General features: G+C 36.1%; 1 protein-coding gene across 1 annotated transcript; it reads left to right on the top strand.

Annotated features, from left to right (window-relative positions):
* Positions 1 to 1,005: 1,005 nt before the first annotated feature.
* LOC137721952 (uncharacterized) lies at positions 1,006 to 2,013 on the top strand. Its single transcript, XM_068460967.1, has one exon. The coding sequence runs from the start codon at positions 1,006 to 1,008 to the stop codon at positions 2,011 to 2,013; it is 1,008 nt and encodes a 335-aa protein (XP_068317068.1).
* The last annotated feature ends 13,721 nt before the right edge of the window (positions 2,014 to 15,734 follow it).

The following is a 15,734-nucleotide window of genomic DNA, read 5'->3' as shown; positions in this document are numbered from 1 at the left end:
TGACTACACTTATGATCAATGATGCATGGACACGGGTAACAGCTAGCGTATCCCGTATCTGACACGCAGGGATACGGATACGCATAGGATACATGTGGATACGAGCCCGATACGTATCGGAATGAAGAGATACGTTGTTTATTGATGAGATACGAGTATCATACTGTCGAGATACGCGTATCACACTTTTCGGATACGTTTCCAACTAAATCAGAGGATAATCCAACTAAATCAGAGGATAATCAGAAGAAAAAAAATAAAAAATAAATCAAGAAATCCGCACAGAATCGTGATTGATTCCAATTAGCTAAACTGAAACGATTGTTTGGCTCAAACCCAAAACGATTTTGGGTATAAAATAATGATTTACCTATTTTTCTTCACTCGAACCTCAGAATTCAGAAATTAGACTTGTCGTCTACAACTGCTCCGTCGTCTCCGTCCAACTGCTTCGTCGTCTCCGTCCAACTTCTTCGTCGTCTCTATAGTCTTCGTCTGCAACTGCTGGTAAGAGCTTTCAACTTCGTTTTCACTATGTTAATTTTGAAGCTCAATCTGATTCCCAGAAGCAGAACCCATCTCTACAGCTGAAAGGAAAGCTTGCTTTCCTGTTTTTAATTTCGAAGCTAAAAGGCTTTTGCTTTGACTGATTCAATGAGTGTAGATTGGAAAAGGGCCTTTTGCTTTTTGTATATAATATTATAATATTATTATTGGATTCCAGCCTTACGCCAACATTTTTCTATTGGAATAGCCTTTCATGATATTTAGATATTAATACATTGTTCTAGATATTATTGTGCTTTCATGATATTTAGCTTAATCTGTTATGTAAATTGGGAATACAGTGTTTTAGATATTTAGATTATAATATTTTATGTATATGCTTTCATGATGCATTTTTTATTTCTTAAGTTAATATAAATTTTTCATGTATTAGTCTTTGTCTATACGATTATACGATGAATTGACTTTTATTGTTTATATGTTTGTTAATTTAGGAAAATGAATCACCCTGATAATCATGTGAATGATAATGCTAATCTGGATGAGATTGTTGAAAATTATAATGCTCCGCTGTGGAAGTATGTCAAAAAGCTCGAAAAAGTGGGAAATAGAGGAGGAGGAAATACTAAATTTGAGTGCAATTATTGTCAAAAAACTTATAAAGGATCCTACTCTAGGGTCAAGTTTCATTTGTTAAAAATGCCTGGAAATGGGATCGCGCCTTGCAACAAGGTTACTGATGAAACTCTTGCGGAAATGAATAAGTTAGTTCGAGAGTGTCAATACAAGTTAAAGAGTTCTGCTCCTAAACATGTTTCGTTGCCCAATACTGGTTCATTATGTTATGATCTACCTGAAGCAAATCTTGGTCCAAAGAAGAGAAAGGGAACAAGTGGGCCTCTCAGTAAAGCTTTTAACAAGGAGGCTCGAGATCAATGTGATGCCGAAGTTGCAAGGATGTTTTATACAGGTGGCTTATCATTTAACCTTGCAAGAAATCCGCACTATCAGAACTCGTATGTTCGTGCTTCTACACTTCCAGGGTATGTTACACCAGGTTACAACGCACTGAGAACTACTCTTCTGCAACAAGAGAAAAGTCACATTGAGCGGTGCCTCCAACCAATCAAGCGCACATGGAGCACTAAAGGTGTAAGTGTTTGCAGTGATGGGTGGACAGATGCTCAAAGGAGACCACTTATTAATATTATGGCAACTTGTGAAAGTGGGCCAATGTTCTTGAGAGCAATTAATTGTGAAGGTGAATACAAAGACAAGCATTGTATTGCCAACTTTCTTACAGAAGCTATTAAAGAAATTGGTCATGAAAATGTTGTTCAAGCGATCACTGATAATGCCCCTGTTTGTAAAGCTGCTGGGTTACTTATTGAGGCCCACTATCCCCATATCTTTTGGACACCCTGTGTTGTTCACACTCTTAGTCTTGCTTTGAAGAGTATATGTACTCCGAAACAAATAGAAGTTTCCTATGATGACTGCAATTAGATTTCAACTATTGCTAGTGATGCTTGGTCCATAAAAATTTTTATTATGAACCATAGCATGAAATTGTCCATGTTTAATGAACATTGCAAACTAAAGTTACTTTCCATTGCCGAAACAAGGTTTGTTTTCTCCACTTTTTTTTTTTTTTCCTTATTTAATTATAAGTTATGATCAAGCATCCCACAAAGGAAACAGTACATCGGGAGGCGTTCATAGTGCACCAAAACTCCAATAAGATCCCCACCCTCCGATGAAGGCAACCTTAACTGCACACCTTAACGGAGAGGTTTGAACACATCAATGGCAACCCTGATGCGCATGTATTCGCCAAAACAAAAAACATTGTCACAATCAACCTTCACGCATACCCAAGGCTGCTCCAATAACATCCCCCATCTCTCTCGACATATAACGCTGGAGGGAGCCCATGAATACGGACCCAAAAGCATTGCTCCCGTAATGGGATATCAACAGGAACCAGTAGCTTATTCACTTTGGCCAGTAACAACAAAGATTTCCCAAAGAACCACAGACTGCCCTTTAGAACAAGGTGTACTTCCTCCTCAGAATTGAAACTAAAGAGAATGCAATTATCCCCAATTGTTGTGGCCTCCACACTCGCCTTAGGACGCCAGAGATCCTTAATAACCCCCATAACAATGTTCGGCCTCAAATATTTGTGGGTGAGAACCTTACCAACCAAGAAAAATTTCGAAACCATAAGCCTCTCCGTCGCCGTATCACTGATCACCACCTCTAGATTCTCGGACTCCAACAATTGCAATCCCGAGTTGAAGAGCCGAAGAAACTGCTCCATCCTGTCACTAAACCGAGAACGAACCGCCGCCACACACCTAATCGTAGCAGCCGCCGTCCACAAAACCTTAGACTTGAAACCCTTATGTACCGTGAGGACGAAGCGACTTAGTTTAATTTTCTCTAATGAAAATACAAATGACGTGTTGCAGTGGGAGAACAAAAAATATTATGTGCAACTAATGAACTAATTAAGTCGAATACATTAGAGTTCAACGTTTGGAATTAACAAAGCTTACTCATAGAAAATTCCCATACGCGTGGGTGAAATACTTATGTTAGAGCAAGTTCATCTATTCTGCATGCCATGGCAGGGGAGGATAAGGCAGTCAATATTCATGTTTGATTCTATTACATTTAAAGTGACTAATTATATAGCGTAGATAAGGTGATAGACAAAACTGAATTATTTAATATAACTTGTATTATATCATTAGAAAATAGGAGGGAAACAAATATATTAGGTAACATTTGTTAAACTTGAGAACAACTGTGAAATGTGTAGATCAATGATAATTTGCATAAACATGCACTAACGTATTCGTATTTCTCATCACGTAATAACCAGTGCCTTTACCAGTTCCTAACTTCCAACTAAGTTTTCATAGTGCTCGAGAATCTAGCTAGCTACCAGCGTCATTTGTAGGGCGAGTGAGAGGGGAACAATTCAAATCGATCCATGAATCACAATCATTCCAGTTGAATACCCATCCAGCAGTCTGGCCAAGAAAACAAAATAGCAGAGCATATTACAAGGACCACGTGCTAGAAAAAGTGTATATAACTATATATAATTAGGGTCATCAAATTTTCTCCTGCAGCTCTCGGACCTTCTAGGAACTAGTTATTTAACATGTGAGCATCATAAAAATACTAATTACCATGTGAACTAACAGTGAACAAATTAGATCATAGCGTATCATGTGGGTTGTTTGTGCAAAACTGAAGCGTCCTGATCGAGGAGCTGACCTGATCTGTGGTAAAAGTTGGTGGTTCGTGAACCATACTGGCTGGCATGGCATGCATACTGCTAACCATAGTACCATGGTGCTCATTGCTCCAATAAGCACGAGGGCAAATTATATTCTATACCATCGAGATTTGAGGTTAGTTTTAAAATTGACCGTGAGTTTCTTTTCTTTTTTTTTTTTTTTTCTTTTCACATTGCACGTCAAATTTTTAGCAGTTATCTAATTATATCTTTTGTTAGATTGATTATACCGTCTCCGAACTCACTAATCGTGCCACAGAAGACACACTAATGATGTTAAGAATTAATCGTATATTGATGAGAGTATGGGCTTATAACTAAGTTAGGCTACTTTCTATATTGTTAATTGGTTTTATGATGAAACCTCAACTTTCTTTATAATTTCAAAGCATGTTGTCCCACGTGTGAAACCCAACAGTCACATACGCTTCACTTCACACCATTTGTGTTGTTCACGTGTTAGGATTGGGAATTCCTCACACATGAGAAGACATGTTGAGAATTATTCTGACATTGATGGGGAGGACTTTACATGGGTTTGTAAGTAGTTGGGCTATTTTCCATATTACCCATTAATTAGTTTTATAATAGAACATCAATTTTCTTCGGATTATACTTTGGGGTGAGTCCCGCATTTCTACATCCTTAACAAAAGGTGAAAATTGATCGAATATCAAAACGTGGAGGTGCAATATGAAAAAATTGAAACGTGATGGTTCATTTTGAATTTCACTCTAAACCTTTTCAAAGTGTAAAATGTACTTAGCTCTAAGTACAATTTTCAAGTTTTTAAAGTACCTTAACCTGGACCCTTTCTATATAATTATAATTTGGTTAAGAGTATAAAACTTGAACATACAGAATCAATTAATTGTTTTTGTTAAGCTGTTTCTGTTAAGCTTACAATCTTTGATAATTCGATGCCACCTGCGAAAGTATCTACTCGTTACGGAATCAGGGTGGGTAGTTAACCAATTAAGCAGACAAAAAATAATCAATAAAGTTAGAATAATTATATGTAGTTGGGATTGAATTCTTTTGATGTAGTTATGGTTTATGATTTGGTGCAGCAATACAATTGTTTTTGGTAAGAACAGCACAGGATTAATTAGTCGACAAGAACCACAACCTTGCAAATTAACCCTAGCGGCCAGTGCTGGCATGGCTCCATGCAAGGCCGTACATTGTGATCAAGGTGATCTTAGGATCATCCGGAAGTCGAGAAACAAGCATGTGCATGTCTTTTGGAATCCCTTTAAATGTTTGGCACGGATCTTTTTTGTGCTCACCAAGTGTTTTATGTAACGTCTGCTAGACATATCTCAGGAGACTTTGACAGGTTGCATCGACAACACTCGACAAATGATTTAGCACTCATCAAATTTTTTCAGCAAATGTCGATATTTGTTGACATATGCACAACATGGTTTAGCTGACGGCAACAAGCCCACCAAGTTTTGATGAAATATCTCTGTGAATAACTGAAATTTGTTTGCGTGCTTCATACTATATTTGTATCTTAAAAACTTGGACCTTTAACATTGGAACCCCCACGGTTCAAATCCTAAATCGGCCACTGCATGGATTGGACTGCAGAAGTACAAACAAATTAAGGTTAATTAACTAGTTAGATGGACATACATAGAATAATAATTTTTAAGTGTGACAGTTACATAACCGTGATATAAAGTACTCAAACATTCATGTTATTGCATATCTATTTAGTAATAAGGCGTCCGGGTGGAGATAGTTCTTTTGTAGGGCGTACCATTGATGGTGTTCGGGTTATTCTGCGAAGTTAATTATCCAGGTAATAATCTTTTATATACACAAGTCAGTGAGGCAAATGGTGTGGCAATACATATGTTAGCTCGTTTAATTTTGCTTTATCTTTGTGTGGGTTTGTTGAAATGGTTTTGAGATGCTCTTTGATTTTATTCACGACGCTCTTATAATTGATGATTGTAGTCGAAATCAGGTTTTATGTACCCCACAATTGTCTTTTTTTAAGCCGTGAATAAATCTCCATCATATCATCGAGGTTTCATGATAGAATTTTTACAACATGCAAAAATAGGATAAAAAAAACACTTAAGATTGTGAGGTACCGTTTGGTATGTGGGACCGGACGGAACAGAGTGGGACAAAGCGTTCCATCCCACATTTGGTGCGCCTAAAATGGGTGGAACGAGCTGTTTCATGAGACGAGTTTTGGGTGAATTTTCATTCCACCTCACCCCCTGGAACGACTCGTTCCACATCCGTGGAACACAAAATTATAACCTCTTCGTCTCCTTCTTCTTCCTCCTTGTTTCCATCCGAGGGCATCTTTGCTCCCGCTCCGTTCCGTTCCGTCCTGTCCCGTCCCGTCTGCATACCAAACGATACCTACGAGAACAAGATAATTATAGTATAGATAGCTCAAGTAAGGTTGTTCTCCACAAGAATTAATATGAACAACTTACATTTAAAACTAATCCTTAATAACTATTCAACACAAGATTTAGAAAAGCTTGAAATTGTGAATTATAATAAATAAACAAATAATAAAAATAATTAAATTAGCAATAATTAAAATCAACAGCAAGTAAAACAAACCTTTTGAAAATCAAATATAAAACACACTAGGGTTTAGTCATCACTATTAACAATCCTATATAGTTCTACCCATTACTTATGAGTTAACACATGCAAACTTTGAAGGTTAGATAATGCATATCCTACTCATGATATTCATATCAAACATGCAAATGATATTCATATCAAATATGAACATGCAAGACTCATTAAGTTTTGTGAAAATCTTTTGAAAAATCAAGCAACCCTTTTGAGCTTGATATTCGCCTTAGGTGAACTTAAAATTATCAATCACAAGAAGCCCTACTCAGTTTCAGGATGATATTTCAACAAAAATTGCATCAAATTACTTATTTAAACATCCTAAGGTGATCAAGCATCAAGATATATATAACGTGGTGATTAATAATTTAAAGCATGCATAACATCATAAGTAAATTGATAAGAAACTACATATTCATGTTAAGGGTCGTAACCTATCCCTAGTAAAAGAGAATTAATTATGCATATTCATAAATGAAAAGCAAAATATTATTAAGAATAAAAGATAGAAAACATCCTTGTAAAAAGTCGTCACAAGCTCATAAGCTGATATCTCCAACGTCAAAAACGTTCTTGCCCTTTAAGGCTCCAAAATCAACATATAAATACACCAAGAAATCTGAATCCTACCTAAAATAGGTCTCCCAACAAATACGGAAATCCACTTAAAATAATAAACTAAGAAACACAATCCTATTCTAACTTGGAGAATTTGGTAAGCCAAAGATTCCCCATATTTCCCAGTAAAATCTGTACCAAATCAAGCATACGAGGTGGCGCTGGAAAGATAAAAACATCCACTAAATTTTGCATAAGAAACTTTCCTCAAAAATTACCATTTTTACTGAGTACAAGTCCAAGACGTCGCAAAACGTAAGTGGCAGCTTTGCGTAGTCAACCTTCTTTTAATTTCCACGAACAAACGACTTGTAATTAAATTTTGAAATTTTGACATAATTATTTTGAAAGGCTCACGAATCCACTTCAATTGAAATTACTCTAAAATTCCTTCGTTTCATGGTTTTTTGCACAAAGTAGATTCACGTGTCCTACAATTGAAATATAAAGTAAAGTATAAAAATTCTCTCAAAATAACCAATAAATTATAACTTGTTATAGATATTACATCAGAGTGTGATTAAGTAAATCTTAAATTAGATTTGATATTAGTTATTCTTCCCTATTAGAATTGTGAGGAGAAGGATTTTTCCTTCTAGGCATTGCGTGGAGGGAATAACACACACCCTACAAATAAATGTCTCTCATCTCTCTTTCCCTTGTTAGATTAAATAAGCCACAACACGTTATCAGCATGCTCTTACTGCACTAAGGAATCTGACGTGGAATTTTTTGCATCAAACCATTTCATCAATATCATCTCGCAATCAGGTTCTTCCAAAACAACGATTTTTTATCTCGATATTTTTGCAGCTCGGATAGCATGAACATTCACCATAATGCATGACCTAACTTTAAGTTTTACAAATTTTAGATTCTACATAAATTGTATATGCATTATATTCATAATTGTTGAATTATGCGAATTGATATTGCCATGAATTATGTCAAATATCTATTCATGCATTAATTTATTTGTTAAATATTCATGGTTATAATCTAGAAATCGAAAAAAAAAATTATATTAAGGTTTCGTTGGGAACCCAGCGTGCGAGCTCCCCAAACTGAGCAACGAGAAACCAGCCACGGATTCAGAAGGTCCACACCTTACAGTCAACGACCCGAGCCTTTGGTCACAGTAACCGAAGACCATAAGAGATCTCCAACAGAGTTTGGAACGAGATTCGTTCGAAGTCTGATTTGAATTTTGTAGGGTTTTGGTTCTTGAACGTTAAGATTAACCTTCTCTGTTCACCATCGTGGTCACCGAAGAACCACGAACTCACCCTTGAGATTTTTGACCCAAAACACGACTGCTTGACGCAGCGACACCGATCTCCTTTCCTAACGATCGCACCCAGCATACGACTGAGGTGTTTTTTATTTAAACCGAAGCTAGTTAGGGTTTGGTTCTTCTCGGCCCACAACTAAAACCAATTATTGGTTTTAGGCTTGCGTTCTGCAACCCACAACATCTCTCTTCTCCACCCATAACACTAGCTCAGTTAGGTTTTAGGTGTTCCCTTTTCTCACACTACAGCACAACCCAACCTCGGTTAGGCTCTCGGTGTTACTTGTACCATACCGCACCTGATCCCAGCCAGTAGCTAATGACTCGGTGTACATGCACTGCGAAGCACAAGATCAACCCCTTATAAGCCTACTACCGTCTGCCCCAGTTTGGGCTTGCTTCCTACAAAGGCCAGTAGGCTTGCTGGCTTCTATGCCTCAGCCCACCTCCTGACTTGCCCAGTTTTGGGCCTGGGGCTCACGAGACAAAATTACTCAGCCCACATGTGGGCTATGGTCCAGATTTTTCGGCCCCGAGTTTTAATCGCTTATTTTTTTAGGCCCTTTGGATTTATAATTTTTCGCCCAACCTTTAATTTTGCCCCAAAGTCCAAATAATTAATTGAATTATAATCATAAGCCTCGAAGACCCTTTTTTTTTTTTTTTTTTTTTGCATCTTTCTATGTATATATTTGTGTTTTCTTGCAGGAACCTATGAAGCTAAAGTTCATAATTCTTTCGGACCTCAAAGTTTTTCGAGACATGCATTATTTGAAAACTCGAAGTTTTTCTTAAAAAATCACCCATGAAAACCTGAATCTTTTTCATGTAAATTTAAACAAATAAATGTCTATTAGAACCTGAACGTTCTACTCCTATGTGAACGGATTGAATTTCTCCATTACACTAACCACATTCTCATCCATTTATTTTGTGATAGGGACATGTCGAATTTGAACAAACTCGACTTTACCGCTTTAGAGGTCTCCAAAAGAAACTACGTCAAGTGGGTCCAAGATGTGAAGCTCCACCTCACCGCAAAGAATTTGGGTCCAGCTATTGAAGTTAAGACTGATAACATGTCGGTGAAGCTAAGAAAGCCACTGCCATGATCTTCATCTGAAGAAATATTCATGATGCACTACAAACTGAGTACCTTATTGAGGAAGATCCACAAGCACTTTGGGTTGCTTTGGTCGATCATTTCAATCACCAAAAGGACATCTTCTTACCTAAAGCAAGACACGACTGGCAGCATCTACACTTCTAAGACTTCAAATCTATGAATGAATATAATTATGAAATTTGTCAAATATGATCACTTCTCAAGTTCTGTAACGAGGACTTAACCAACGAGGATTTCCTAGAGAAGACCTATTCGACCTTTTATGTGACCAATATTGTCCTACACCAACAATATAGGGCTCAAAAGTTCACTAATTTTTCATATTTGATCTCTGTTTTACTTCTTGTTGAAAAGCAAAATTAGCTATTAATGAAGAATCATCAAGCTCGACCTACTAGGGCAATCGTTGTGCCTGAAGCACACCATAGCGAGAATCAACGCCCAAAACGCCATTCTAGGCATGGTAGGGGTGGCCAAAAGCACCCCGCCAAGGTTAACATAGCTAAGGCCCATCTAAGGGAGGAAACCGAGCCCAGAAGCATTCTGATCTCGTTCCCAAGGCCTTGAACTTCAAGAATAAGGGTAAAGCACTTGACACCATGGATGCAAATATGTGATATCGTTGTGGTTCAAAGGACCATTGGTCCCATGTTTGCCGTGCTCCCCCGAAGGTTGTACCTGAATATCATTATCGTCGTAAGAAGTTTGAATCAAATTGTATGCAAGTGGATGAACCAGAGAATACCAAGATGGAGGTTTCTGATTTTTAAGAGGCTGTAACCCCTATGGAAAATTAGAATCTTAGACATGAACCATTTTTTTAGTTGAATTTTAATCCTTGGGGCCGAACCCCTCTTTGTTTTTTGGTTTAAGTTTGAACAATTTTCCTTTATGTTTGGATTATTTATTGGTGATTTATTTTAATTTTGGATATTAAGTTTATAAATCACCATACTTGAATGCTTAAATTATTTTGAATGGATATATGTTTTTAGAATTTTTATGCATGTGACCGATTCAAATTAATTTTACTTTCTAGGTATAACTAGTGGTAAAGTTACTTGTCTGCTAGATAGTGCAACCACACACGTTTTGCATGAATGCATCTATTTCACTAACTTTGTACCTAAGAATGTACCTCTGACAATCCTTTCAGATCCATCCAACCTGATCGAATGATACAATAAGACTTGTATAATGTTGTCCAATGGCACTATTTTGACGATTCAAGATGCACTTTATTCTCCACATTCCGAAAGCACTTTGTTGAGCATTAAAGAGATTCGAGACAATAATTACCATGTTGAAACCCATGTAGAAAATGGAGTTGAATTTATGTGCATCACTTCCTATAAATAAGGCCAGAAGTGTATTCTAGAGTAGATGGAGCGTATCCCGAGTGGTCTGTATTCTACAACCATACACCCTATAGAGAGCCACTATGTCCCTACCTCAAGGACTGTGCATGAAATTACACTTTGGCATTATCGTTTAGGACACCCTGGACAAACAACGATGCCCTATATCCTCAAATCTTCACATGGACATCCATTAACCCGAAGTTTAGGTTTTACTCAAGAAATCAGATATCAAACCTGCTCCATGGGAAAGCTTATCATTAAGATTATGATTGTGTAAATCCTTGATTAGAATTGATACTAGTGATTCTTCTCTATTAGGATTATATTCCTTGGAGGAGAAGGATTCTTCCCTCCCTTATTATACTATAAAGGCACTACATTGAGGGAACCTCCTTCCATTGTCAGACTAAATAAGCCGCAACATAACTAAGATTAGTGTAAAAATATAAATTAATATCAACTCATCATTTCGTAGAAACGATATTAAAAAATAAAAAAATAAAAATCAGATCTATCAATTTTCTCGTCTGCACATATTATAACACGTCATATTATATAGGCTTTTTGGCCAAAATTGTCCCTGAGATTTGCATAACTCCTTCCTTTGATCCCTGAGATTTGAAATCAATAGAAGTAGTCCCCAAGTTTGTCCACCATCAATCATTTTGATCCTTCCATGAAAAAGCTCCATTAAATAAGGTTCAAATTACAAAAATACGCTCAAATTTTGTCAAATTATTTGGTTCATTATTTATTAAATTAAGGGTATTTTTTTATTTTAGTCATTATTTATATATAATTTTCATAGAATGATCAAAATGATTGATGGTGGACAAACTCAGAGACCACTTTTAATGATTTCAAATCTCATGAACCAAAATGATGAGTTATACAAATTTCATGGACCATTTTGACTAAAAAAACCTTTTAGCCTATTATATAAATCTCATCAAGTCCACTGCGGTAATCATTCTCCCGGGTGTTATGCTCACCCTTCATAATTACGGCATCAGCTAGAAATCTTCCAAAATCTTCACAGTTAATGATACGAAGCACAAAACAAGTTGAAAGTTGCAACTGAAATAAAAAGTTGTAGGCGTAAATATAGGAAAACAAAAAATTGATATATATATATATATATATATAGATAGAGAGAGAGAGAGAGTGGAGCATTTGGAACAGAGAAAAATTCTTGTAAAGAGATTGTCTTCCTACACCAATCATTAAATTATATTTCCCTTTTCCCTTTTACACCAGAAGAATTCATGAGTGGAGTGAGAGGCATAACACTAACATACTGGTGTGATTGGTGAAAAGCTTAAACATAAGAGAGAGAGAGAGAGAGAGAGAGAGAGAACATAGTTGGTAAGCAGTCAGTGTTAGTATAAGCTCTAATTTGCCGACAAGAATTTCTGTCTCTCCCACTAAATGAGTAATTAGAGAGGAGACCCAAGGTGGTAATATATAGATAATACCATAATTCAGTCTACCTTTTTTTATTTCTCACTTCACTCAACCAGAAGTGAAAACCCCACTTGATTCATTGATAGGTGGGGCTGTGAGTAGATGATTTCAGAGAGAGAGACAGAGAGAGAGAGAGAGAGAGAGAGAATTAGAAAGAGTTCAAAACTGCTTTAGGGTTTTCTGTAATGAAAGTAAGCAAATGATGTTAGCTAGCTAGCTGGGCAGTTTCCTCAAAATTCTGCAGCGTACGTGTTTACCATGCATGAAAACAAGCTGAAGAAGAAAAACAAAGAAAATAAAAAATTGTTATAGCTTTCCATAATTGGTAAACGTGAAATAAAAAGAGTAGGTGAGCTAGTTATTTTTAAAGGATAATGCTAGGAAGACTAAAAGAGTAGGTGACATAGCTTTTCATAATGCTATGTAAGTTGATAATTAGATTATTGCTTAAGTGTTGATTAATATGTTTATTTTTTATTGATAACACATTATTTAGTTTGCAAATTTAGTCTACCTAGTATTACTCTTTTGTAAATAAGTAATGCTAGGAGAACTAAATTTGTAGACAAAATTTTGTAAACTAAATGACTTGAAAGTTGATGATTGGGTTATTACTTAAGCGTTAATGAACGTGCTCATTTTTATTGGTGACACATTATTTAGTTTGTAAATTTTATTTATAAATTTAGTCTCTCTAGTCACCACGACTAACAAGTAAAACATTACCGCAAAAGAGTATTTAACAAAATTGGTTTAGTTTTGCTCTTACACCTCATGTCTCGAGTTTGTTTTCCTCCTCTTCTATGATCCTCTTGTATAAAAACAAAATTACTGTAGTGTCCTATCACATTAATTAGTATTTTGGGGAAACAACCATTAATTTCATTTATAAATTGAGTTCTTATATGCAGCAATATGTTTAAAAATTGTTTTTTTTTTTTTTTTTATGAAGAAGAAATTTATTAAAGCTTAAAATCTCTAATACAACCGTTTCCCATGCAATCAAAATTAAAAGCCTCTATAGCCGAAATCGGAAGACAAAAATCCCAAAAATGTGGGTTGGCAACAATGAGGCCCACATGAGCTAATGTGTCCGCCACGAAATTAGCCTCCCTATAAATATGCTTCCAGTTGATATGCTGAAATTTAGAAGCCAACCATTTGATGTCCTCTATGATAGGTTTAAGATGTCAAGGGGGCATGCAAACATCTTGCACCACCTAAATGACAAGCTTAGAATCCCTTTCCATCATTAGCTTCTTCACACCTTTGCGCCTAGTGAAAAAAAGCCCTTCCTTTAAAGCAACGGCCTTCGCAACCAAAATGGTGGCACCATCAAGGTTCAATGCACCAACACCAGCAGGTTGCCCTCCTCATTTCTAAGAACAAAAGCAGCTGCAGAACGATCTAAACTAACCGACCCATCAAAATTTAATTTCACATAGCCATGGGGAGGAGGACGCCAACAAATGGGATGTTGGTGGCAAGGATCACCCCTAGAGATCTTCTTACAATTAACCTTAAAAAAGATAAGCCTACACTTGCGGCAATGGAGATACTCCTAGCCGGATTAGGAAACATACTTCCAAAAACTTTATTATTTCTATCATTCCACATTTGCCAACAATTCAAAATACCTTTACTAAGATCACTCAAATCATTGCATTCAACATTGTCAATTATTTCCATTCAATCTAACATAATATTAAACTAAGTCAAATTATTCTTCCAAGGACTTACTGGAGAGAGGTTCCACATTTCTTTAGCATGCTTGCAATTAAGAAAAATGAGATTTTGAGTCTCATCCTCATTGCCACACATAGGGCATAATTTGTCAATATTTTGAATAAATTTACCCAGCCTCATCCTAGTATGAAGTTTTTCATGAGTAAAAAGCCATGCAAAATTTTTTACCTTTGGAGGTATCATTAACTTCCATATCTTCATAAGGAGCTTCTGCCTTTTAACTTCTTGATTATTATTACTCTGAATCCAAGTCGCTGACTTGATTGAGAACTCATCAGTAGAGGAGTGTTCCCATATGAAATTGTCACTTTTATTTTGAAGGGAAATGGGCACCATACAAATTTTCCTCACAACATCTAGGTTCAACACTTGGGAGAGACGAACTCTATCCCAACTTTTATTATGAATAAACTCACTTACTTTAGTGTCCCAATTTATATTTTGTCATTGATTTTTAGGAATTAGCTAGAACAATGGATAAGGAAAAACCCAATGATGGGTCCAAAAAAGGATATCCTCACTATTACCCACAACCTATCTAATTCCCCTGTGAATAACATGTCTACTATTCAAAATCCCTTTCTAGGCTAAGGAGTGGTTCTGCTTGACTTTGCAACTAAAAAAAATCATCCTTCTTTAAGTACTTTCTTTTAACAATTTGCACCTACCAATTGTTTTCATCCTTTAAAACTTTTCATCCTAACTTAGCCAAACATGCATTATTGAAATGATCCACTCTTCTTACGCCCAACCCCCTTGATCCTTAGAAGTACACACTTTTTTCCAAGCCATAGGTTTTAACTTCCTATCTCTCCCCGAAAAGAAGTCCATATACTCATTGTTTAAGTTACTAGTTACTCGAGTATGACATTTAAAGTAAGACATGATATAGTTCAGTATACCAGATAAGTTAGACTTAATGAGGGTTAGTCTTCCTGCCTTAGAGAGAGTATTAGCCTTCCACCCGGCAAGCTTTTGCTTAACTCTTTTGATTAATTATTCACAAGATCTTTCCAAAACACAATATTAAGAATGCCCAGATATATGCCGATGGTAGTTTTATGTTGAATATGTAAAACATTCACAATAGCATTTCTAGTTTGAGCATTAGTATTTTCTAAAAAAATAAAGTGAGTATTTGTGGAAATTTACTTTTTGACCTGAAGCTTTGGCAAACATATTAAGAGCATGAAGTACATTCCTAGCACCTTTTGTGTTTGCCTTAGCAAATAACAAACAATCGTCTGCAAAAACTAGATTTGATATTCTAAATCCACCAGGAGAGGACATAATTCCAACATATGATATAGGGGTAGTGACCATTTTGTTAAGTGTCTAATCAATGGTTCCATGCAAAGAATGAAAATATAAGGTGATAAATGATCCCTTTGCCTAATTCCCTTCTTAGGGTAAAAGTAACCATGAGTAGAACCATTAATCAAAATCGAGAAGGAAGTTGAAGTAATGCATTCCATAATTAAGCTCACCCATCTTTCCGTAAAACCAAATCTAAGAAGCACATACCTGATATACTTCGAATTAAGATAATCATACGCTTTTTCTAAATCCAACTTTATTCCCATTGCTCCAGTCCTTCCTTTTTACCTTTAAAACTAGAAAACATTTCATGCGCAATCAAAATATTATCATAAATAGAATGTCCCAGAGTAAAGGCCCCTTGGTTTCCAG

Source organism: Pyrus communis, chromosome 17 (assembly GCF_963583255.1).
Source record: "Pyrus communis chromosome 17, drPyrComm1.1, whole genome shotgun sequence".
NCBI classification, from domain to species: domain Eukaryota; kingdom Viridiplantae; phylum Streptophyta; class Magnoliopsida; order Rosales; family Rosaceae; genus Pyrus; species Pyrus communis.
This window is presented reverse-complemented; position numbering and strand designations above follow the sequence as displayed.